The 24,144-nt window shown below is 45.6% G+C and overlaps 1 protein-coding gene across 13 annotated transcripts in view; it reads left to right on the top strand.

Moving 5' to 3' along the window:
* The window catches only part of Dys (Dystrophin), a 488,311-nt gene that overhangs the window by 446,027 nt on the left and 18,140 nt on the right, over positions 1-24,144 (top strand). For all 13 annotated transcript variants that reach the window (XM_065448316.2, XM_070539180.1, XM_065448320.2 and 10 more), the window contains 10 exons: positions 12,997-13,169; positions 13,784-14,052; positions 14,630-14,790; positions 15,469-15,603; positions 17,233-17,458; positions 20,379-20,439; positions 20,561-20,622; positions 20,790-20,864; positions 22,457-22,661; positions 24,017-24,105. In XM_065448316.2, the coding sequence (XP_065304388.2) occupies positions 12,997-13,169; positions 13,784-14,052; positions 14,630-14,790; positions 15,469-15,603; positions 17,233-17,458; positions 20,379-20,439; positions 20,561-20,622; positions 20,790-20,864; positions 22,457-22,661; positions 24,017-24,105 (1,456 nt within the window). The remainder of the gene's footprint in view (positions 1-12,996; positions 13,170-13,783; positions 14,053-14,629; positions 14,791-15,468; positions 15,604-17,232; positions 17,459-20,378; positions 20,440-20,560; positions 20,623-20,789; positions 20,865-22,456; positions 22,662-24,016; positions 24,106-24,144) is intronic.

Below are 24,144 nucleotides of genomic sequence, written 5' to 3'. Positions count from 1 at the left end.
GCTGCTTTCTCCAAGAGAGTGGGCCCCGTATTAACTGCCGACTCTGCTTTCGTGTAGATGGCGCCTGCTGCGTCTCTGGGAGAGGAGGGGGGTAGGGATTCCGCGTTTTCTGCTTCGAGCGCAGCGCCGAGTTGACATCCTAGCGCAAGGGAAGTAAGCGAGGCGCGGTATGGCCCGGGTGAGACCAATAGCTTGGGGCCATACGTCTTGGTGCTGCGCTGCTTCGCTGTTGCTCACGCGGTTGTTTAGTGCAGCAGGCCCTTGTCTGCGCTCTGCCTCACGAGAACCGTACAGCGTTAGGAAAACTGCCCATCTAAAAGTCATTTAGGAATGTTGAGGCATAATCAAACGGAAAAAGTTAGCGCGAGGAGACAAGTTGTTGTTGATAGTTGTTGATAGTCCCTTCAAGCTGGGCAAGAGTATAGGTCCATCTAGGCCAAGTAGTCGCAGTGGACCCAGATCGCGAGGAGGAACTACCCAGACAAATGACATTCTTTTTTGTTACCATTTCTTGGGTATTTATTTAAAGCAAAATTATTATTATTATTATTATTATTATTATTATTATTGCATAGAAGTGTAATGGGATAGTCGGAGGCAAACTGCTTCTAACCGCTCCAATTAGACCCCATTTAACTTACCTACTAAATTGGTTGGAGTGGATATGACAAACTTCCTGTCTCATGAAGGGCAGCTTACAAACATCTTTCAATAGAACGTGTACGATCATTGTTTTCTGTCAGTACTAATATATGGGGCTGTAATCTGAAGGGTCACAAAAAAACTCGCAGTTTCGCCCGAAAGGCGAAACATCGATTGCGATAGCAAATTAGCGGATAGCTAGCTACACAAAGTAAGGATAGTAGCTTTATCTGCCGTATAAATTTGTAAACATAGGCATACTAACTAAATTAGCAAGCATGCAGTGTCACGCGCGCACAGGCAAACATGAACACATCTGATGACCACGGAAATTCGCTGTCAATACACTGCAGTGAGGAAACGCGGCAGCAGCAGCGAGTGAACCGACATTTATGCAACAGCTCGCATCAACGCGAACTAAGTCTCTCTGTACCCGTCGTAGATGGCTTTCAATATATAACGGCCTGACCGGGCACGCGCGGCCGCCCGGAGTAGAACATCCCCCTTCCCCCAAAGCCTTGCGTGTGACGGAAGGCAGCGCGCTTCCTCCCCGCCGCTTTCGTCCGTTGCGTGCGCGAGATTGAGCCGCGATCGCCGGCTAACCCTCGCACGCTTTCACTCGCACATACACCGCACGGCGCGCGCCGAATATTTTATCGCCCTTGGACTTTATGCGGAACCTCACGACGACGCCGACGGCAGAAATGCGCCTGGAGTGTCCGTATAATTGCTATGACAATAAAAGAAACTTGAAGAAATGGAAACAAAGGGCAGCGCAAGTAAAGATGGAGTATGGAAGTATTGACGTAAGGTTAAGAATAGAAGGGCAGCACAGATTATAGAACAAACATAGATAACTGACATTCGAATTTGGGAATAAAACGAAGAGGAAGCGGCTGTCATGGTAAACATTAGTTACGTGCCCACTGGTTTACTTGTATGAAATTCTGCAGTTCACTCCCAACAGGATGACCCTTAGCAGAGGTGCATGTTTTCATATCTCCGACGCCTGCAAATCGGAGGATTACATGCAACAGTTACCTCGGTCGGTGTAACATTCAGGCTGGCCGGATGAACGAAAATAACGTAGGACATCAGGGAAGCTGATGACTGACCTCGACTCAGAAGCTACCGCACAAGAATGCAAGAATGGGAGGCTTTCCGTCGGTTCCTGTCGCAGTAGTGTACAATACCCTCGAAGTGCATCTAGCTCTCCAGGCGTCAAAAGAACGATGGCGATTCGCTCCGAGTGGTCTCGCTTGTCTTCTCTTCATTTTGTCCTCGTTGAGGAAGTCAGGCGTGTTGAGCTTTGGACGATCATTTGAACTGGACGGGAGGTTTCGCGTTCGCGCGGTGCCAGACTTGGCGCATCGCATTGCATCAAATAGCACGGCGCGAGGCGATCCACACAGAGCGGTGCAACTGAGTCGCAACCATTATTAATCCAGTTACAACTCCCGTTCGCCGCTTTCCCGTTCGAGCCCACGCACGCACGTATGTATACACGCGCAACGCGCGGTTCTCGTGCGGGCATGCGGGCCGAGTGCTTTCACGCGAGGAGCTCTCGTCGAAAAGCGGGCGGCCATCGACGATGGCTCCAAAGGAGAGCGGGCGAAGGCTGGCTTTTCCGTGCGGTACACGGCGTTGGGATTGAATTACGCCATACAGAACTACTGCGCGAATTGCACTGGTTCGGCCGAATTTCTTTCCGCTTGCGTCCATCGAAAATGCGCTTTCGCGATTATTGAAGTTGGCGGAAAGGAAGAGAGTCGACGGCGGCAGACATGTTTTGGAATATTGGCAGGCGCCGTCGCTTTTCCTTCGAGCTTTTCCTTCTTTCTTCTTTTTTTTAGCTTTTTAAAAGATAATCAATTGTCAAGCTTCGAACGTCCGCGACCTTTATATTTACCAGTTTCGTAGTCAAACTGAGAAGAGGCGTGTGAAATATAGGCGACCAGATATTTTTAAATGGAGTGCAGTCGGCTAATTTCAAAGGCGGGTGGACATTCAGTTACTCGAACTTAAACTTTTCTTTGCGTGAAAGTAACGTTGCCGACACGCACGTCTGTAATTCTCCACAAAAATGAATTCTTCAGTCTTCTTTCCATACTGGAGCATGCATTTAAGCCAGACGTAGCGCTGTGTTCCGCGAATGATAGGCCGAGCTCGCAAACCCGATATCGCGTAGCAACGGCTAGTGATTGGGCGATGCGCGTGCAATGTCCGATCACGAGAACGGGCGCTTAGCACGATAGGTGAGGCTGCTATATGCCACGTGATAACCGGGAAACGAGTTTTCGTAGCCGGCCATTGTTAGCTGTTCGGCCTACCTTAAACTTTTCTCACGTATGTCAACAGTTTTGTGCACTCGGAGACTACCTAACGGTAACTGGCAATCATTTTTCTTCCTGTCCGCGGGCGCCGACGTGTTGAAAATTTTAGCACGATTTTTGTTTATTCGTTTCTTTGTTTATACTGTTCTCTGCAGTGATGCTAGCACAAACGTACTCGTGCAGTGCGAAACTTGTTCTTCATATTTTCACACCGTAGACCATATAACGCTGTTATTTTAGGCAAAAAATATCTAAATGACACAAGAGCCACCGAGCATTTAGCCAGTTACCTTAAACCTCGCTGCCGCTGCGGTAGTGCCATTTCATTGCTCTGCTGAGAAGCGCTAGAGTGCTGTACACTAAAGTGTGCATCAATTTGAAGCATGTAAGTTGTGTTGGCACGCTTGCCCCAACCTCGGCGCGCTGGCGGTGCATCAGCACATAACACCTGTACCGACATACCAACGTGGCGATGCCTCTTCTCTTCTCGTGAAATTTCTGTGACCACTCTTCTGTTTTCTTTCTCTTTATACTTATTTTCCTCCTGAGGCGAGCGGCAGATGATACTCCCTTCCCGTTGACGTCCCTGCCTTTTGTTTCTCCTTTGTAGTAGTCACGATGTTGCACATATTTTGGGATACCTAATAAAGACACTGAACAGGAACGCTCTAGCGGTTTATATGGACAAGACACTGTTTCAAGAGTCCATTCGCTGTGTTTTCTTAGCGAATGAGGGTGCGACGTCACAGATATTAAAGCACGTTTGCCTACACGGGTAGATTTAGTGCCGAAAATGTTCTCAGTTTTCTTTTTTCTTTTTAGAATGCAGTGTGCAATGGTTTCCCATCCGTGACGTCATGAGCAGTAAGCTCGGGAACTACGAGGTGGCGTCGCCATGCGCGCATTTTTTGTCCCCGCGTCTGTTCTAGCTGAGCAAGCCTCCGTCCTCGGTAAAACTATGGTAAAACGGATCATTTTGGCATTTAAGCGGGAGAGAGGGAGAGAAGGGAAAGAGAGTAGACGTAGGGAAGCAGAAGCGGGGAGCCTGACACGCCTAAGTGGCATGTTAAAGGAAGGCCTTGGTCGGTCGATACCGAGCTCGGCGGCCGTGTGGCGAGACTGAAAAACTACAGGAAGCCAGCTCCGCCAACCGGCGAAGCGGCAGGCAGTGAGCGTGCTGATTTTTGGCGAGGAAGCTGAAACCGGGTGATGAGAGCATGCATATATATATATATATATATATATATATATATATATATATATATATATATATATATATATATATATATATATATATATGAGAATTCTGACGCTGCGATTGTTCAACTAGCCATGGGAATGTCGCTTAGTATATAACTGTGTAACTTTAGCGCTTGTGGCTTCAGATGTTCTTGCGGCCCTACTTATTACGTTTTACCTTTCCCCAATTTCCATGAAACTATATTTTTCTAAACGCATGCAGTCAATACGTTCTTGCGCAAATGCATTACCATTACGAATTGTTGCATTTATAGCAAAACATTTTGTTTAATATGATCGATTTGGGAAGTCACAGAACAGGCTGAAGCGAGAAGGACGAAGTCTAGGCAAATTCATGTACTGCCCGTCACACCCACTTCCGCCCGATTACTGGCCGATCCCCCGTAGCGGGTTGAGCCATACCCATAGGCACCAAACCAAACCACGGGCGCACGCTGGCTGAATTGGCCTAATAATGCTCACGTAGACACTAGCGTCAGAGCGTCCTCTGTTTATTTGTGTGGGAAACTCTGTGGTCGAGGGCAACCGGCAGCAGGAGCAGCCTCACGCTGGTGACTCGGGGTTCAGCTCGTTGCATGAGAAAGGTTTCGCGGGCACACAAGCGCCCCCACCGACACGAAAACGCACGCTTAACAGCCCGCGATGATAAGCCGTGCTGGTGCTCCGAATGCTAGACATTTTGGAAAAATGCTCTAGTAGGAACAATAATATTGTGACCGCAGTGTAGAGCGTAGCGAGAGAGAGAGAGAGAGAGAGAGTAAAGGAAAGGCAAAGGAAAGACACGCAAGTTAACCAGAGGTTATCTCCGGTTGGCTACCCTGTACCGGGGGAGGGGCAAAAGTATGCGATAGGTCATCGTGGGAAGTTTTAAAACTGTCCATGACGTAAGAAGCAATTAAACGGCGTGCCTCTCACACAGTTAGTTCGACACTCCTCAGCAATAGATTTCGCATACTTTGCACATCCATGGAGCAGCCGCACGGAAGGAGCAGTGAGCGTGATGGCCACCTACTGTCCAGTTTTTTAGGTTGGCCTGTGTACTGAGCCCGTGTCGAGCGTACACGCGCCAAATTACTGAAGTGGTTCGCTGTAGATGGTGCGCTTGCGCTCGTGTGCATCGGAATTGTACTGCAGTATGCTTGACCTACATCCTTTGCAGCCGTGGGCTGAGTTCAATAAAACGCTTTTCGTTCGTGAGGGCTATTTTTCATAATGCTTTCGCCGTCACGGTCAGCACGGACTGCTCCTGCGCTCGAACGGCTTTGGGAGTACGGGGCCAGACGTCAGTCAACCAGAGAAGAAAAGGCAAAATCGACTGGCGCTGTTCTCTCGAAAAGCGGGGCACATCGTGCCCGACGAGTCTGGCTCGGCTCGACTCCGCGTGGCGCATCGTTTCGAGCATGTCGTCGGCAGCGCCGTTCGCAGTCGCCGGGAGCGGAGCCGCGATTCTCTTCATATCGGGCGGCGAGGAAAAGGAGCGAAAATACCAAGCGAGGAAGAAGAGGGCGGAGGCCTGAAGAGAGCGTCGCGGACCGGCGCGTGCCAGCAGCGATTCGCTTCGAAGCGTGCTCTTGCCGGCTGCGCTGGCTCCGAGAGACACACACATGCTCTCTCGGCGAAATCCCATTGTGACAAGTGGCTCCCCGAGAGAGGAGGAGGCGGCGAGAAAGAAAGCGTCTCGAAGGAGAACGGCGCGGCTGGCGGCTGGCTTCTTTTCATTAGCGAGCGAGGAAAGGAACGGTCTGTGCGAGCCGTCTTCTCCGATGCTCATTCTTGTTCTTGTCGAGTGAGGGAACAGAAAGAGAGAGAGACGAACGGAGATACACGTTCGCCTCGGGACCGCACATATCCTTATGCGTAGCTGGAATCAGCAGCAATACACGGCGGGTGCAGCAGAGCGAGGCAGCAAAGATTGACGAAGGAGAAAGCGGGTCGCGAAGCAGCGGCAAGGACACTCGTCCGCGGAGGCACCCGCCGTGTAGCGCCCCGGCAGCCCGGGAGGGGGGAGCTTCTTCTCCGTTGGGCTCTTCCGACACCGCTGCGGCCGCGACAGGGAAATTTAATTTAGAGCTGCCGCCGGAGGAGCAACCGCGCTTCGTGCCGGACACGCAGGGAGGAGGGTACGCACGTGTGGATGCAGCCGCCTCGCTCTCCCTCTCCGTTATCCGTGCGCTGATCTCGAAATCTCTCCGGACCTCTTCCTCCTCCCGGCCGGAGTTGCTCGCCGCTGCAGTTTCCATTGGAGGAGTTCCGCTTATTGTTGTCCGTGATTCGCTTTAACAACTTGCCCTGCGTCTCTCTTTCCGCATCCTTCTCCCGTATGCTCGTCCGTCTGGTACGCTTCTTCATGATGTGTGGTTTAGTTTGTCGACACCGAACGTTGTGGACAGAGCAGAATCGCATGGACTCCTCTTTTTTAATGATAATTATTCATCGTTGTTGTGTTGAGCCTCTCTTACCCAATTTCCACAAACGGCGCGCGAGCCATTGTTAAAGTATATTATTTAATATGATCTTATCTGTAATTGTGAACTTGCGTGCCGTTGCTGCTCAGCTGCATTTAAGGTATTGGTTTTGTTCGTGCTAACGAAGACTTTCTCATGATGGCGGTGGCGTGTTTATTTTTTTATTTACCTACGTTTGCGCTTCAGCATTTGCCCAATTTTTATGTTGGTCAGAGCTACACTGCTGGGTTCGGAGCTCTGATTCCAGTATTTCATTTTTTCTCACTGAAACGCCGTGTCTACTTACGCGGCAATTAGAAGACTGCACTTTCGGTTGACGTGTCACCGTTTTCTTATTCCCTTTATAATCACACCAACCCAAAGCCGCACAGATTGCGAGCTAATAAGCTGATGCTTCATTTCTCAGAAACGTGATCCTTTAACCTTCTTTTCTGCGGCATACTGTAGCGGCATACTAATAACAAGTAGTTGCTAATTTTTTATTGTTGCAGTAGAGTATAGCATTAACAGCAATGTTTAATGTCGTCGTGTATATATTATTTTCATAGCATCTATGCTTGGAACTTCCGACAGCAGTACTAAATAAATTATTTACGCATCGCTATTCGTGTGTTGCATGCTGGTGAAACCCCTCGTGAAATCTTACACACCCGTCTGTTCTTTTCTTTACTGCAACCATTGCGTCTATGACTTCCTTTCCGTGTAATGCGTTTTCGCTGTTTTTCATTGGAACTGCCATCGAGTTTTGTTCTTACTCGATTCTTCGACTTGATAGTGACGGTATAAGTGCACTTAATTAGTTTCACATTCTTTGTTCCTTATTTGAATATATGCGCGTCTTCAAGAAGCGCTGAACAGAGGGAACGAGCGTCGTCGTATTTTTTGTGTGTGATTGTATTTTTCATTTCCTCTGGGATTTCCTTTATTGTGCGTCGAACTTCGTTAACGACAATTTCCTTTTACCAGTTTCGCGCGCCTATCTCTCTCGCTCTCTTATCGCGCGGAAGGGCTTGTCGCGATGAGGCGTAAGAAAGTAAGTGGAAGGAAATAACACTTGGGCGTAGCGCGGCACGTGACATCAGTGTATTATTTGCAGCGTATCATTTGTCACGTGTGACGCGGTGCCGCCTCGTAAGTGTCCTCCGCGGTATCCCCGTGCATACCTTCTCCGCGCGCTTCAACTCGCGAGGTATCTACGGGCAACAATGGGCATATCTCCGCTCGCTTCTCACTCGTGGAAGGCACGCGGCGCCATCGTTTCGTTTTATGGCGCCTTCGTGCGCCTCTTTCGTGGGGCCGTTTCCTCCCGTCTTAATTTAATACCGTTCTTTCTTGACGCAGGAAAAAAGCGGGCGTCGCTATTCATTGCATCTCCTTCTTTGTCGTGCTTTGCTTTGCTTTCTTTGCTCTGGAGGCTTTCTTCTCTCTCTCTCTCTCTCTCTCTCTCTCTCTTGCATGGGACGTTCTAAAATCTCTTCTTCGGCGCGAAAAGAGCCTACCGAGGAACGCACGTCTTGCCGAGGCGTCCGCATTTCACGATCGTGTTTTCCTCCGCTATTCTTATGGCCCCTCCGGTTGCGTCTCGCCGAAGCGATTCTCCGCCTCGAGTGCAGTTGCTGTTATGCAGCAGCTCAGTGTGGCAACCGCGAGGGTTCGTTGACGCCGCTGTATGCACGCTCGCGTAGATGGACGCTCGAGCGCTCGCTCGCGGAACGTACTCAACCCGGGCCCTTGAGCGTCGTCTTTCAGACCGGCGTGGCGCTCAACATGGAGCGCGTATCGTCCGCGTATAATATAGGGAAAGGCAATCCTCCAAAACATGGGTACAAAAGAAGGACAACGCAAGCATCGACTTGTCGTTCTTCTTGTGCTCGTTTTTTTTCTTTTTTGTATGGTTTCCTTAGCTTAATCCAAACCAACTTGCACTTGCCATCTAGTAGAGGCACAGGAGCTGACGAAACGACGAGGCTGCATGCATATTTTCTATTCTATGTTAGCGTACGCAGATTATAATGTACGTTCTTTAAACGTCTGCAGGCCTCCCTGAACCTGTAGACTCCACAGGTAACGTAATTTTACTGTGTAATGTACAGTGTGAGGATCAGGGTGCTTTTATTGAAATATGTTTCCTACAGGTATACAGAACCATACTTTTCGTCGCGGCCCTTCTGTCTCAGCAAATAATAATAATAATAATAATTATTATTATTATTATTATTATTATTATTATTATTATTATTATTATTATTATTATTATTATTATAAATCACAGGACCATTACGAGTGTTTAGCGTGAACGTTTAAGCGTTAGTCTTGGTGAGCTCTAGGCATTCTCGATCGCGATTTCGAACTCACGGAATCGCTTGTGCGATGTGGCAGCGACTTTTGAAAAAACTGTGAATATTGTAAATTGCCCCTCTTCATTTTGCTGTGCTGCATCCCTGTCTACTCCATTGCCTCTCCGTCATTGCTGGCTCATGTTTGTGAGCCGTCGGCTTGATTGGTACGGCGCAGCCAGCGTAATTAGCCGCTGCCTTATGTTTTGCACAACCGCAATAAACTAGGTGGCGGAATCGCAACCCTAATTCAGCTAATTTCTTAGTGTGATTAGCTCCCTCCCCCACTTTACGTTTCCGAACTGCGAAAGAAACCATTAAGGCACGCCGGGGTCAATCGCGGATTATTCGCGCAAGTGCGAATTGCGCACCTTGTTGGCTGCAGCAAGCGTTAGCAGCCACGGCGCTGTATACGCTGTTAAGGAAGCAAGCACATCTCCTCTGTGTTTCAGTGTTGCCCGCGTCTCTAAATCGCGTTCAGCTTTCCATTTCTATCGAACCACGTAGCATCCATGGACTGCTCGTTCGCGTGCCTCCTCTTTTGCAAGCCCACCGCTTGTCGCGTATTATGAAAATCCTCCATAGCACTCGCGTTGTATACAGGTGATTGTCGCGTTTAGTTCACTGCACCTCTTTCGCTTCCGCCCCCTTTCCCGCTTCCTCCCCTCTTATTCTTTTGCGTGGAGAATCGAATTTGTGGTCTTAAATTTTTTCTCTAAAGAAACACACTAAAAGAAGGCCTCTTTTGTTGCGCGTGTTTTGATCGCGCGTTCCGTTGTTAGCATGTTTTGCACGCCAGCCCCCGAGACGGGAAAGTCGATCTTGCATCGCGAAACGCTCGCTACGTGTTCGCGACTAAAACGCACGCATTCGTCTATTATTCAGAGTTGCTGCGTTTTCTTGCTCAGGCCTCCATTCCTCTTTATCTTTTTTTTATAGTGCTTAACTGCAAACGTATATCGCACTGAATATTGCCTGGGCGCTCATATAGTTTCGGCCAGCGGGAAATTGAACGGTTACGGGGAAAACCACTTCAATGGCTTATTCGCCACTGTGCCGAAAGAGTGTTTCAGAATTTTCCGCGGTTGCTCCACCGAATACGCAGATAAGTTGGTTTCCGCCTAGTTGTTTTATTTTGTCCCTTACCGAATTTATTGCTTATGAACTTGCGATTCTCAAATGATCGGAAACTGTAGAGGCAGACAAAACACCAGCGTTGTTGACAGCAGGGAAATCTCTTTCTTCGCAGATAACTCAACAAATAAAGAAGGCATCGTTTAGTAGCATTATATATATATATATATATATATTATAAAAGCTCAGGTTGTGACGTCTAGAATACCTTGTAGTCACGTCTCGACATGTGAGGTCTTGACCGAACTCTGTCCTTTAACCGGGCTTTTTCCCCCTAAAAGCATTGTGTAAATGTGTTCATTGGCGAGATCTCTATGGAAAATGAGAGTGAGAAGAAAATTAATTGACTTGAGTGTACGAAAATGATAATAAAAGGCGTTATTTTGAAAGAAAACGTTTTTCTAAACAGATGCTAGCATCGCCTGGGCCTTTTGTAGGCAATCGTAAGTTGCTGTAACACATTCGAACAGTGTATGTGGGGACAAACAGGCTGTAGGATTTTTGCAAAGATGGAGTAGAACCGTGCATTTCTCGTAATGATCAGTGCGTACCAATTTACCCAAATTTGTCGACCTTGTACGTCAGGACTCTGTTGTTCTTAGTTGCCTCTTTTGTCGACTTGGCTTGGCGAGGTGATGTTCAATACCCACGTCTCACCGTGTCGCAGCAAGTAGTGAAAAATTTCTCAATCCGCTTTCTTCGGGGTCGTGGGTGTGCGTATCAGTCAGACAAACTCTCTTCGAAGTGCCAGTGAGATCTTGCAGGCGCACTTTGCTGGCGCCACAGTCACGTGGTGCGCCGCCTGCTTTCTGTGGTGCCTTCTCGCTCCGCCCGCTTGCTTCCCTGCAATAGGACTACTGCCTACAGCTGAAAATGCGCCTCTCCAGTTTTCAATGAAGAGAATACAATGATCGAAACTGCCAGCAGCTTGACATAGACAGCGAGCTCTAGGACTGCAGCGGAACCCGAAAATATCATCTCACCTGTCATCTGTACGATACGCCACGAAGCCACAGCTTTTCGTAGCATTTATGCCTTATCCTAGCGAAGCAGCAGCGTGAACATTAGACATGGCCTAAGGACACAGGACACCTGACCCTGTGTCCTGTGTTGGTTGCGATAAATAGGCTCGCATTTGCACCTTGCTGCATTTGTGGCCGCCAGAGTCCAGTGTTACTTCGTGTTCAACTGTTTTCTTCTTTCTTTTATACTATGAAAGACGGGAACATAAGGCGCATCAACAAAGCAGCTTTATCGGCTTTGCTTCGTACTTCATGGTCACGACCTCGGTCCCTTTGTCTGGTTCCTGTAACGTTGGCTTCCCCTTATGCTAGTAAATACTACGGTGGTGCATAATGTTCAGGGGTCTAATCGCCGTCAATTTTTTTTTATGCGAAGCATATTACGAGAGCTCAACCCAGCTCCTCAGGCGCGGCGGTGTCGCCTTCAATACCACGTGACACCGCGACGTCACGACAGAGGAGAAACGGGGCTCCAACTCGCGCCGTCGCTCGCGGCGTCGCGGCGTCGCGGCGGTATATAAGCAGCTGCGCTTGCCTCTGCTAGACACTCACGAGGTGAGATGCCTCCTGGAGACAGAGCTGCTCGTTGGAATGAGAAGCGAAGGTTGCGGCGTGCTACAGAGGCTGATTTTTTAGGTGGCTTTGGCTCAACTCTTGCAAGATGGGCTGGGTGGGAATCGAACCAGGGTCTCCGGAGTGTGAGACGGAGACGCTACCACTGAGCCACGAGTACGATGCTTCAAAGCGGTACAAAAGCGATTCTAGTGAATGCGGTGTTGCCTTAGAAACGAGCTGTTTCTAAGGCTCAGGCGTGCGTCGCTTGCTCAGGCGCACATTTCGTTGCCGCGCCGAACGCTGCGTTGCTCGACGCTCACCGCGTCCAATGCGGGGCGCGTAGTCGCTGCGCCGTAGCCCATTGTCTTACACCCCTTGGCGGGTCGACGGGAACGCTGTCGCGTTCCACTCTTGAAGGCGAAGCAGAGTAACGCATGAGTTGTTTTTTCGTCTAGCCGAACCAAATATAGCCAAGCAACAGCAGTTCACCAGGCTAAACAGTGGTTCAACAACTAAAATAAAGGCTAGTATGCTCCGCATCTTGGGCTTAACCTTACCTAAGCCACAGCCATTTTTTTCGTTTATTTTTTAAGTTTATGGCTGTTCGTGAAAATGGGGCGGCCTTGTTCCGACACGGCGTAATTGAAAGTTATGGGATATTCAGAATAATTACACTTTATGTGGCTGCCTTCAGACGTGCATACGTTTCGTGCGTTGTGTGCATGCTTGCGCGTAGCAGCGTGGACAGGCCAGTTTCAGAACGAGAACAAAAAAGAAAAGCCAGCTGGTCATTAAGCGCCTCTACGGAATTGCTTTATATTTTCACGTGCCTGTGCGCTCGGCAGAAGCCAAAGGAACACATGGCGCCCTGTAGCACATCGTGTTGTTTGGTTTTTTCGTCTCTTTATGCTGGTGCTAAACTGCAGTACATAACTTTTTGTTTATACATCTTGTTGCAATGATATGCACGTTAATTCTTTAAAATAACATTGTTTCATTGTGAAACAAAATGATCATTTGTTTCACAAATGGTCAATGGTTAATGCACATAGAACATCTTTTTGATGTTCAGTACATTGTTGTACAAACCTTAGTGTTTTTTTTCTGTGTTTTTTTTCTATCGCGTGTCCTCGTTCTCGTGTGTGTGTGGGGGGGGGGGAGGGGGGGTAACACTTATCACAGTGTGTCCTATAAGTCAGACTGCGCACATGTGTCAATTATCGTGTTTTTTTTTCTTCGTCTTATTCAGGAATTGCAGCGTGAGATAGACACTCAACGAGACCTGCACCTGACGATCAATGAGCGCAGCTCTCACGTGCTGCAGTCTATGAACAGGCCCGATGAAGGTCACCACCTGCGCAGAAAACTTGATGAAATGAACAGTCGATGGAATAATTTGAGGATGAGGACAGTGTCCCTGCGGTAAGTTATTCTGTCATGCCTTGGAGGTTCCTGCTCACATTTACTTCACTGCTAGCGTATTGTAGTGCATGCATATGTTTGTTGTTGTCTCTACATTTGATTTCATCACCTTCTTTGTTATTAAAGCAACTGTGTATAGTCAACGTTGCTTTTTTCTTTCATTTCTTTTTTTTCGATCAAATAGGCATCAGCATTTCCTTGAGTTTCACAAAATAATGCCTTGAGTGGGTTGTTGCTAGCTGAAACTTCCTCTTAAATGGAACATCAGTAATACAGACGAAATTCTTCATGAGCCATGCATAGGTTATCTTGTGACCAGATTCTTTGCCTTTATTCTTGACCACACAGTGGAGAAAATGAATCAAAGCTATTTCATAGAACCTAATGGTATTGTATGTACATCAAAGTGCCTTTCTCTTTGTGCTTTTCATTTGGTTAAGTGGACTAAACATTCTTTGATGATGCGTTATGTGGCTATATGCAAATAAGCAAGCAACGTAGAGGATTCTTTGACAGCCACTATTTTATATCCCAATGAACTTCCTTGTGCACTTATGTACGTCTTATAAACACTTATGGATGCTTATGATATTTGTGTTTATGTTACACTTCAGAAACCGTCTTGAGAGCAATGCTGAACACTGGAACCAGTTGCTGCTATCACTACGTGAGCTGACAGAATGGGTGATCAAGAAAGAGACAGAGTTATCGGCACAGCCAGCCATTGGTGGTGATGTAGCCACCATCATGAAGCAACAGGAAGATCATCGAGCTTTTCGAAGAGCTGTGGATGATAAACGACCAATCATTGAGAGCAGTTTGCTTGCTGGCCGCCAGTACATAGCAAGAGAACCTCCTCTCTCGGACACAAGTGACTCTGAAGGTCAGTGTGTCTTTGGTTAAATTTTAGCTGTGTAATGACGGAAAAAAAAAAGAAGCCTGTGAAGGGGTTTCTAAACTCTTAAGAGAGCTCACACTTTAAGAAACTTGTATGGCTCATAACTGTTTGCTTTTTTCATAGTGAGATTATGACATTCATTAAGAATGAAATATTTTTTTCAGGCATTCATTCCTAAATTTGTTTAGTGAAGGCTCCTGTATTGTTTTTTAAAGCTACCTAGGCATGAATTACAGTCACATCATTATCACATATGACCTCCTAGTTGTCATGCCACTTTACTGTGAATCTACCATGTTCTCTTTTCTTTGCTGGTGGTTTCCTAACAGCAATAAAGATTAGGCATTGAAATATATCGGTGTGCCATTCTTAATTATGCATATATGCCACAGAGTTACAACTGTTACGGGCAATATCCACATGCATTACCGGAAGTTCAATATTTGAGAGTGAGGATGACGGCATAAGCATCTCTAGATTATCATATAGCAGTTTGTCTGAAGACTCACTCAGTAAATTTTGCTTGAAAACACTATGGACTAATTGATTTTCTTTTTTGCAGCCAAAGAATATGATGACAGCAGGGGTTACAGAAGTGCTGATGAGCAAGCTAGGGAGATCACGCGCAGCATTCGAAGGGAAGTAAAAAAACTGGCCGACAACTGGAATGGCTTCCTAAGCCACACTGACCAAAGACAAATGAGGCTGGACGATGTTCTTCATGTAAGAGCTCCTAGCAACATTTTTACTAAGCACTTGAATGCATGAAGTCAGGGACCTAGTCATGTGTCATGAGTGCCTTTCGTTCCTGGCCTTTAGTTTCCTGGAGTGTGGAAACTGGGATTGGTGAATAAACAAACAAACAAATTTTGATATGATGTTTTTTATTATGTTTTATTTCATTTTAATAATTACTCTTCTTGCACATTTTTCTAGTTCTGATGCATGTAATAATTTTTGCACCTATCAGTGGACAAGGTAATTTATGCTGTAACACGCTGTTTCATTTTCTTTTCAAATTTCTTTCATTGAAGTTAAAAACCTGTACCTTTTTGTTATTCAACTAAGTTGAGAAGTACAATTCTATAGTGCCTTTTTATTTAACATGTGTTCAAATTGTCCGATTTTTTAAAACTTATTACCAGTGCAGCATGTGTAAAAGAGAACCTTAAATCGCATGTTGATGTCCCTGAGGACACAGTTTCCCAGGTCTCTTGATTGAGCACTTTTTTCTTTCTTTTCTGTTTTCAATTGAGTTTAGTTTTGCTGCATCAATTTCAAATAACTGTTGTAGCAGTTGTAATTTACATAAAGCATCACATTGACAGCACTAATGCGTGTATGTACTGTGTGACTGCAGATTTTCAGTATACTTAACAGTCCATCTTCTTTTGCTTACAGAAAATGCAGTCTCTACAAAGAGCAATGGATGACCTTAGTGCTCGACTTCAAGTTGCTGAAAATGCAAAAGCCCAATGGACTCCCGTGTGTGAGTTCCTGCTTGACCAGCTGGCAGGCCAGATTGACGAATTAAGAGTAAGTGCAGCTTCTTGGCAGCCTTTTGTGCATTCAAAGCTCACATCCTTCCTTTATATTTAAAAAAAAAATCCTTGCGATCTTAAAGGTCATCATCATCATCGGCCATTAAGACAAAAAACTGGAGCTAGGCAGATCATGTAATGCATAGAGCAAATAACTGCAGTCATCAGTTAAAGTAACAGAATGAATACCAAGGGAATAAATATGCAGGCAAGGGTGCCAGGGAATTCACTCGTGAGATAAGATTAGAAAATTTGCAGTTGTAGGATAGAATTGGCTCGTAGGAAAGAATTGGCTGATGAAAGACAGGGCTAATTGAAGTCACTGGGAGAGGCCTTCGTCCTGCAGTGGTCACAAAATTGGCTGTAGATAACAATAATCAGGATGGCTCCAGTTATGGTAGTAATTAGTGTACCTTTCTTTTGCCTGGTCATTTGCAGTGGTGGAACAGCTATTACGCCAAACTGTGCCGGGAACGGCCCTTTGTGCCATCCTGCGCCAAAACAGCGTTTTAGTGGAAAATTGCACCGAGCCTATGCCAAAGCATGCGTAAAAGTGAAACTGTCCTTCTATCGATGCTTCGCAGCTAGCAAAGCTGAAATGAAAACAGAATGCTAGCATTATCATCATAAAGGATGCAGAGGCCTGTCCATAGAGTTTCTCACTGTACTCTCTCGGCCTGTCGGAGCACTTCGGTTCGTCATTTGTGCATTTTTCTCTGACGGACGATCAATGTAGTGCCGCTGTACCGTCTTGCTAGTGCTTTATTTCAGTGTTAATTGAACATGCGTGGTACTGCGCAGCTTGTCAAAGGAGGATATCAGATTCTAGGATTGAAGGTAACCTTTTTCGATGCTTATGGGTGATATCAGGGCTTTGCTAAAGCGCCGATGCGGTCAGAATCACACGGGGTGCATGGTTAAGAATGGTATTACCGAATGTGGTACATGGTAAGAGCCACCACTTCGCTGGGTGCCGCCGAGTTCGTGTTGCTACTCTATTTCGGCAAAATATGTCGCTGTTGCAAACACAAAACCGTATGTGTGTCTCACGCATGCACAGTGGCACTGATGCTATCCCTTTTTTTTCATTCTTTCTTTATTTATTTATTTTCTTTTGCGGCCATTATTCAAAAATTCCCTAATGTGCATGGCATGACATCAGTATATTGGATGACTTCATATTCAATGCAGGCGCACATACTCGATCGGTCTTGCAGTGAGCCTTTGGCCACAAGCCGTGACTGTCGCGCTATGTTGCATCCTGGGTTAATAAACCCGCATTTGTTGACGCTCTGTCTGTGGTGCCTTCTCTGCACTATATCGATGAACCCGGCCGTAGCACCCACTGTGTGTCATAGTGTAGAGGAGCATCACGTCTTTTTCTGACCACGTTTGCAGGCTAAGCCTCGTGCAAGTCTGTCTTGATAACATATCAGCTACATTAATTCAAATTTGCATGGTATATGGTAAGCACACGTGCATTGGACCCTGCGCCAAAAGTGTTTGCTGCCGTGCCAAGTCGGCTTTTTGTCTGCGCCAGGACCTGCACCGAAAGGTGAAATGGCTGTTCCATCACTGCAGTTGTGAAGAGGTTATAAGTACGTGCTTTTCCCTGTGCCTGCAGGCGTTCCGCGACCGGCTGGCTCCACTGCAGTTGCAGGTGGAATCGCTGAACGAGGCGGCTGGTGCTATCACGAGCTGTGGAGTTCTGCTGTCACAAGGAAACCTGAATCGGCTTGATGAGTTGAGCAGCCGCTGGCGCCTTCTGCAGGTGGCCATTGATGAGCGCCGTCGACAGCTAGAGAACTCCTTGCTTGATCAGGGCTCGCAGCAGCAGCAGTTCCTCAATGGTAGGATGTACAATGAGCTAATACAGTGACCTACATTTAACAACTTTAAAAGAACGTCATGTGCTTACCAGTGTTCCATTCATGCTCAGATTTCAAAACCAGATTGAATTTTCTTTCCCCACATCTTTCAGTATAACACCTGAAATCATTGTTTGCCTGGTTCGTCCAGTGTTTTAGTTGCTGGCAGACAGCAAAACCAGTCCACATTTTTGTAACAGCTCGCTTCTCTTATGGTGATGTGCACATACAATGTTCGTTTTCAATTTTTGTAAAGGAGTCAGGCAAGCAAGGAAGCCAAGTCTTTTACTGAACAATGTGGACTAAAAGATGCCGTCTTTTTGCAGCACTTGAGAAAAAAACCCAAAAATGATAAGGGCAAGATTTTTTTTAAAGTTGTTAAAATAGAAACACAAGATAGAAGTTAAGATAGAAACACAAGTCACTTCAGTGGTTGCAGAAATGTTGTGCTTGCAAGAGCCTTTAAAGGGACACTAAAGGCAAATAATCAGTCGACATGGACTGTTTAAATGCCATTCCAGAAGCCTCGCAACGCTTGTTTCGTGCCAAGAAAGGATTTAGTTTCCGAGAAAATTGCATCTGAAGGGTCCGAATACACTTTTCAAAATTAATATCTCCCGCCACTGAACCAGGGGAGTGGTGACGTTGCATACGCCATCACCATCCTTTGCTGCCGTCGGCGAGTAAAACGGTGCCTGACAGACGGCGTCACTGAGCCAAGACCAAGCGTTGGATTCACCGCTGCAGCTGCTTTATGGTCAAGTGGAGTAGGCCATTTTGGCATCCCGTGACATAGCATGGAAGTTGAATTCTCTGCTACTTGCACTTTGTGTGAGTTTCGCAAGCAAGCAAAACCAGTGCAGCACTACACGATAATGAAACTACTGAAACGCGAAAGCATGGGTGGTGCGGAGTCAAGCGAAAACGAAGCCTTTTGTCCACCCACATCGTTGTCAAGGGTAACTTCAATTAGTCCATTTTTCTAAAAATTATATCGAACTGGACAAGTAGCATTTTATTTTGCCTTATAATACAATAAAATGCTGTTTTTTGCAACTAGTGGCTGACTACTAGTGACGAAATTTAACTGAGGAGTGCTTACGTTATTGGGCAAGTGCTTGAATTTCCTGGGGGAGTCTCTAATCATGTCCTATGCTTACCCAACATGGGTGAGCTAAAGCAGGTAAAATGGGTCCAACTGTGGACCCATTTTAAAAGGCCTACTAATACTGCTTGCATTTGCACATGCACGTAGCCGTCATTGACGTAAAAACACGTTGATTATTAAAGTCATAATCACAATGCGAAATGGAGCTCTTTGTACAAGGAATTGGGCTCAGAACTTTAGTTGGGGTAAAGTCTGCTGTGAAGACAGCATCAAGCAGACAACAAACAATAGGTCAGTGTGGCAATAGCATCGAAACATTGCATTGATGAGGCACATTGCAGCGATATACTTTTCTGTCATTTGTTTCATCGTGTGATATGGCTTCAGACATGGACACTTAACAGAAATATTAAGTTTAACTAGATCGATAAAGTATTCTAGAAGTCTATCATCATTTTCTGTGTGTGCCAATATATCACTGTTGCATAGGAAATTGCCGCCCAAACTCCCGCTGCTGTTCCTCAATTTGAGCTGGCTGTGCCAAAATGAACAACTTTGTAATCTTCATATGACCTCCCTCTATGTCTCTGTTATTTCTTTTAAAAACTCTTTGGTGTACTGCTTGCTTGAGTCACTGAAGCTATCTGCGCTTGGTGGCTCTGCTTGGGTTTAGGTTATGCAAGTGTTTCTCACACACTCCTAGTAAGTGACCATTTCTAGTAATACGAAACCTACCATGACCTTCCCTCCGCCTTTATAAGCTATTTGAAGTTTTACTTTTTTCAATGATGCAGATACATTTACATTTTAATTGTTTTAAAAGCATTAACCACAGCAGATAGAGCTACCACAAATGCATGCTCAAGTTTGTTAACATGGATTGATCTAATCATGTATTTTCATGAGAAGGAGATATTTCTTTTCTTGCTACAACCATATCTGCTGAACCACAATTCTACAGTTTCTATGAACTAAGACTGGCTGCGATTGGGAGGCCGTTTTGAGTGAAGTTTTCTTTGTGGCAACTGAAGGTTTAGATTGCTGTTTGTCTTGCCTTTTCACCATCTATATTGTGGCTAAAACTAATATCACACTCTGCCTACTAAACATCATTTCAGGGTTTACATATATACATACACATATATTTTCTAAAGAAAATGGAAGAAAATGGCATTGAAAGAGGAGGGGCACTGTGACTGAAAATTCATCTCTGTTCCGGCGAGCAAACGTTCATATAGTTGGACCCTCTGTGACCCCCCAGAAAAAGGTTCATTACCAATTTGTGGGTCATGACCCGCAGTTTGAGAAACACTGGGTTATACGATCATTTGAGTCTTGGCAGCCGGAGCAGGCGAGGCAGTGCTGGCACTTAAGCGGTTGTAAACAGAGAAGTAAATGCGACTCGCAGTGGCAGGACGTAACAGCCGCTCTGTGAATCAGCCAGTGCTGACGTCACATGAAAGATATCATGGTCCATAACAGGTGGAGCCACTCCGATTTTCCATTTTCGTAATTTTGTCGCTTACAAGAGCTCTGTTTTCGTTACAAATGCTGAATTTGTCAATACATAAAACAAATCTTTCAATCTAGCTCAACTTTCCATTTTTCTTTAATGTCCCTTTCAGAACAGAACTTCTATCTTGACTCACTCTGCCCTCTGCTGCTTAAGGGGCAGTAACCTGAACATTCATAGGCTGGCCTTTGTATCTGGGCCATTCTGTATCTGCCACAAGAGAAAAATTACGTCCCCTATTACGTTGGTTATTGCTAACTGCATTCTTCTGTTCTTCCTAGCCTCTGTGGAGCAGCCTTGGGAAAGAGCTGTAGCCGGAAACAAAGTGCCTTACTACATCAAGTAAGAAGAGCTTTGCTTTTGAGTTTGCCATATCACTTAGTTTGCCTGTTTCAATCTGGGTATTATTGACACTGTGATATTAGATGCTAAAAAATAATTGCTCATTTGTTAATTTTTTCAGCCATGTTACCGAAACCACGCATTGGGATCATCCTCGTATGTTAGAACTAATGGACTCGCTTGGTAAGCAATGCTTCGATATTTTTATTGTAAAACATGTTAATGAGTGGACAACTAGTGGAAGGGAAATGTTCATGGATTGTTGTGTGCTGCTCGTATACTGGGCACAAGCAACCTTGCATAAGTGAAGTATGGAGAACATTTTTCATTGCAACTTTTCTATTTTTCAGCTGAATATAATGATGTGCGATACTCTGCGTACAGAACATCGATGAAGATCAGGACCATACAGAAAAACCTTTGCTGTGAGTAATTTGTCAACAGTGTCTCACGTCCCTAGTGAAAGACCACACATACGAAAGCGTTCCTTTTCAAGGTGAAGCCTTTGTGTTGTTTTAACTTGACTAACAGGGGAAACAAAGTTACATGTTACTGTTATAAGCACTTCGAAAACTAGATGACTAAACCTTAATGTAATGGCTATTCACCTAGCAGCTACTTTCATAAATTGCATTCTTGCCTGCCAGAGGCAGCAAAAAGCACGGGCGAGTGAGAAGACAAGTGTCGTCGCATGTTTTGCACTGTTTTCAGTATAGAATCTAACCTAGGCCAAGCCAACATTCTGTCAATCTAGGAAAGTAAGTTAAATTTTGATTTAACGAAGTTTAATATAACGAAATTCACGATATAACGAGGTATTTAACTTTTCATAACGTTTTGTTCATAGAACACCATGTATTTAGAACCTCAGTTTAACGAAGTGTGTTTGTATGCGATTTCAATATAACGAAATTTCGCTTCCGCCGGAAAGGAATGCCGAGGCTATAAATGGAAGCTTCCGCGGACGCAGATGGTCGAATGATTGAATTAAAAGCGGCTACTTGCAAACGCACCTCTTAAATCGCGCGGCGCGACAAGAGCGACTGCCGAAGTGGAGCCGCATCATGTTCCGCATAAAGTCCCAAGTGAGATATGATCTTATCGCGCCCTGCGCACTTTGTGCTTTAGGGTGCGAGTCAAACTGTGCGAAGGTGGGACTAAAAAAGATGGTCGCTTCACGAGTGCCGCCGTCTCGCGCGAATAAAGGGAGAGAGGGGGAGGAGAGCGAGCTCGCGGTAACGCGATCAAGCGTACGCGAGGGGTTCGGTGGCGGAGTGGGAGGTGAATTGGCGCGCGTCTCGACTTCTGGCTCGCGTCCCGGCCGTGGCTGCGCATGGCTGTAAGCAGGGCTGAGCACATACGCACGCACCGCGTGCCCTGCTCTAGAGGTAATCTGCCGCGTGTGCAAAAAGTGGGCGTGCCGAGACGGTCTGGCATCATGTAAGCTGTCTTCCCGCGCGTTCGGTATTGGAGGCTGCGTAATCTCGAGTTTAGGTTACCCGTTGGAGCGAGAGGCAGACGAAGCATTCGCTCCCCGCTGCCGGCGCTTTTCCTGTTAGCGTCGTCCCAGTGCGGGAGACGCTATTAGCCGCGGGAGCGAAGTGCACGCGGAAGCGTGACTGGCTTCGCTTAATTCGTGCACCGCCGATGTGAAGATATCGTCGGCGTTGCATGAAACCGTATCGTTCGTCGCCGGCTCCCAAATTCATCAGAATGAATTGTTTCCTCATTCAAATTTGCTTTTCTTGGTAGCCCGATAATTAGTAAAACTCTGTGGCCCCTTTCCGTGTAACAAAAATAGATCGGCGACTGTACTTGTTTACATAAAAGATCGAAGTTCAATACAACGAAATTTCGATATAACGAAGCAAATTGCCGCTTTTACCTACTTCGTTGTATTAAGGTTTAACTATTCAATTCACTTTATAAGTGTTTTGCAGACCGAATCATATGCTTTAGTAGTTTCAATGTTGAATCCGAAGCTTGGTTTCATGTTCTCGCTATTTGTTCATTCCAGTGGACCTAGCCTTTATGAACAATGCTATCAATGCATTTGATCAGCATGGCCTGCGAGCTCAGAATGACAAGCTGATCAGTGTGCCTGAGATGATCACTTGCTTAGCAACCATCTATGAAGGTGTGGCCCAGGAGCATTCCAATTTGGTGAAGGTGCCGCTGTGCATTGATCTGTGTCTCAACTGGCTGCTCAACCTCTATGACACGTGAGCTTCTTTGTCACTCCTTTCACTCGAGTGTGCCATTCTATCCACTATGTCTTAAACAACTGTAAAATCATGTAAAACAAGGAATTCCTGTGTTAGCATTGTCATTAAGATATCGAAAATTTGTCTCAGCTACCAAGAGTGAATGATGATTACATCTTGTTAAATCGCACTGATGTCCAATGGTGCATTTAAAAGTAATCCGCAACTATCTTTTGGTTGCATCAATCAAGCACTGGTCCTCATAATTTATTCTTTAGCATTTCACTTGCCTCATGCTTAATACTGAAGCAGTTTAATGATTGTTTATGCATTCGTGATTTGGAGTTAGTAGTATCCCCTGAAAAAAAAAAATGAAACAAGTAGAAAAGTTGGGGACCACACAATGCTACTGGAATGATAATAATAGACATTGCCTAAAGCAGATCTTTTATTTCCTTATTGCTTTTCATTAGTAACCTTCCTTTTGGCCTCTGCACACTGAGGAAATGCCAATGAATATCAATGGGTGGCATATTTTACTTGACAAGGAACCCACTGGTGCACCTTTACCTTGTATATAAGCCATATCCGATATTTTGTCCCAGGCTGCTCCTTTGCTCTCAGATGCATACTAGCGAAAACCAGATGGTAATTATTTGGAGGTTTGAGCACCAACATTTGTCTTCAGAGAGTATCACTCTCCAATCAGGAGCAAAAGATTTCGTGAGCTCAGGCAGGCTGGATCCCTCTAGAATTGCCATTTTGATTTATTCTTTAGACCATAACAGACTGCCAGCTTGCTTGCTCGCAGTTCGTCAGAGATCTAAACTTTTTAGCATAAAAACACATTGTATCAGTGCTGTAACATACCAAAAGCATGTTATATATTTCAATCTGCTAGGCTTATGTTTCAAGTTAGTCTTTGGTTAGTTGCATCTTATGATCAGTAAAAGAGGTGATGCTTTGACATTGCTGTCGTTAGGGTCTTCTAAATACGGTGAAAATCACTTGTTTAGTTAGCATCAACAATTTGCTTCTTGCTTATGACATGTCCTTACTGAGCATGGCTTGACACAGATAGGTTGTTGCAAATGGCATCACCAGGGATCTTGCTCGCCTTCATGATTAGCAGTGCTCATCAGTAGTGCAACTATGAAGCACTCTGGTCCTGTTTTTCTTCTGTGTTTTGAAATTTCCTCTTTCCACTGCACAGAAAATTAACTTTAATAAGAAAGAATGAGCAGTCATCTCTCAATTATACATTCTGACTAGATAATTTGACTTGTGACACCATGAAATGATATTGAGAAAGCCAGAATCTGTGCAACAATTAACTAAACATTTGTTTTTTTCTTTTCCCCCCTTTCTTTCAGGGCTACAAGAACAGGGTACATAAGGATCTTGTCATTCAAGGTTGGGATTATCCTGCTGTGCAGGGGTAATCTCGAAGACAAATTTAGATGTAAGTATTGGCTAAACATCATGCAAGTCCGAATGTTGC

This window comes from Dermacentor albipictus, chromosome 5 (genome assembly GCF_038994185.2).
Source record: "Dermacentor albipictus isolate Rhodes 1998 colony chromosome 5, USDA_Dalb.pri_finalv2, whole genome shotgun sequence".
Lineage (NCBI taxonomy): Eukaryota > Metazoa > Arthropoda > Arachnida > Ixodida > Ixodidae > Dermacentor > Dermacentor albipictus.
This window is presented reverse-complemented; position numbering and strand designations above follow the sequence as displayed.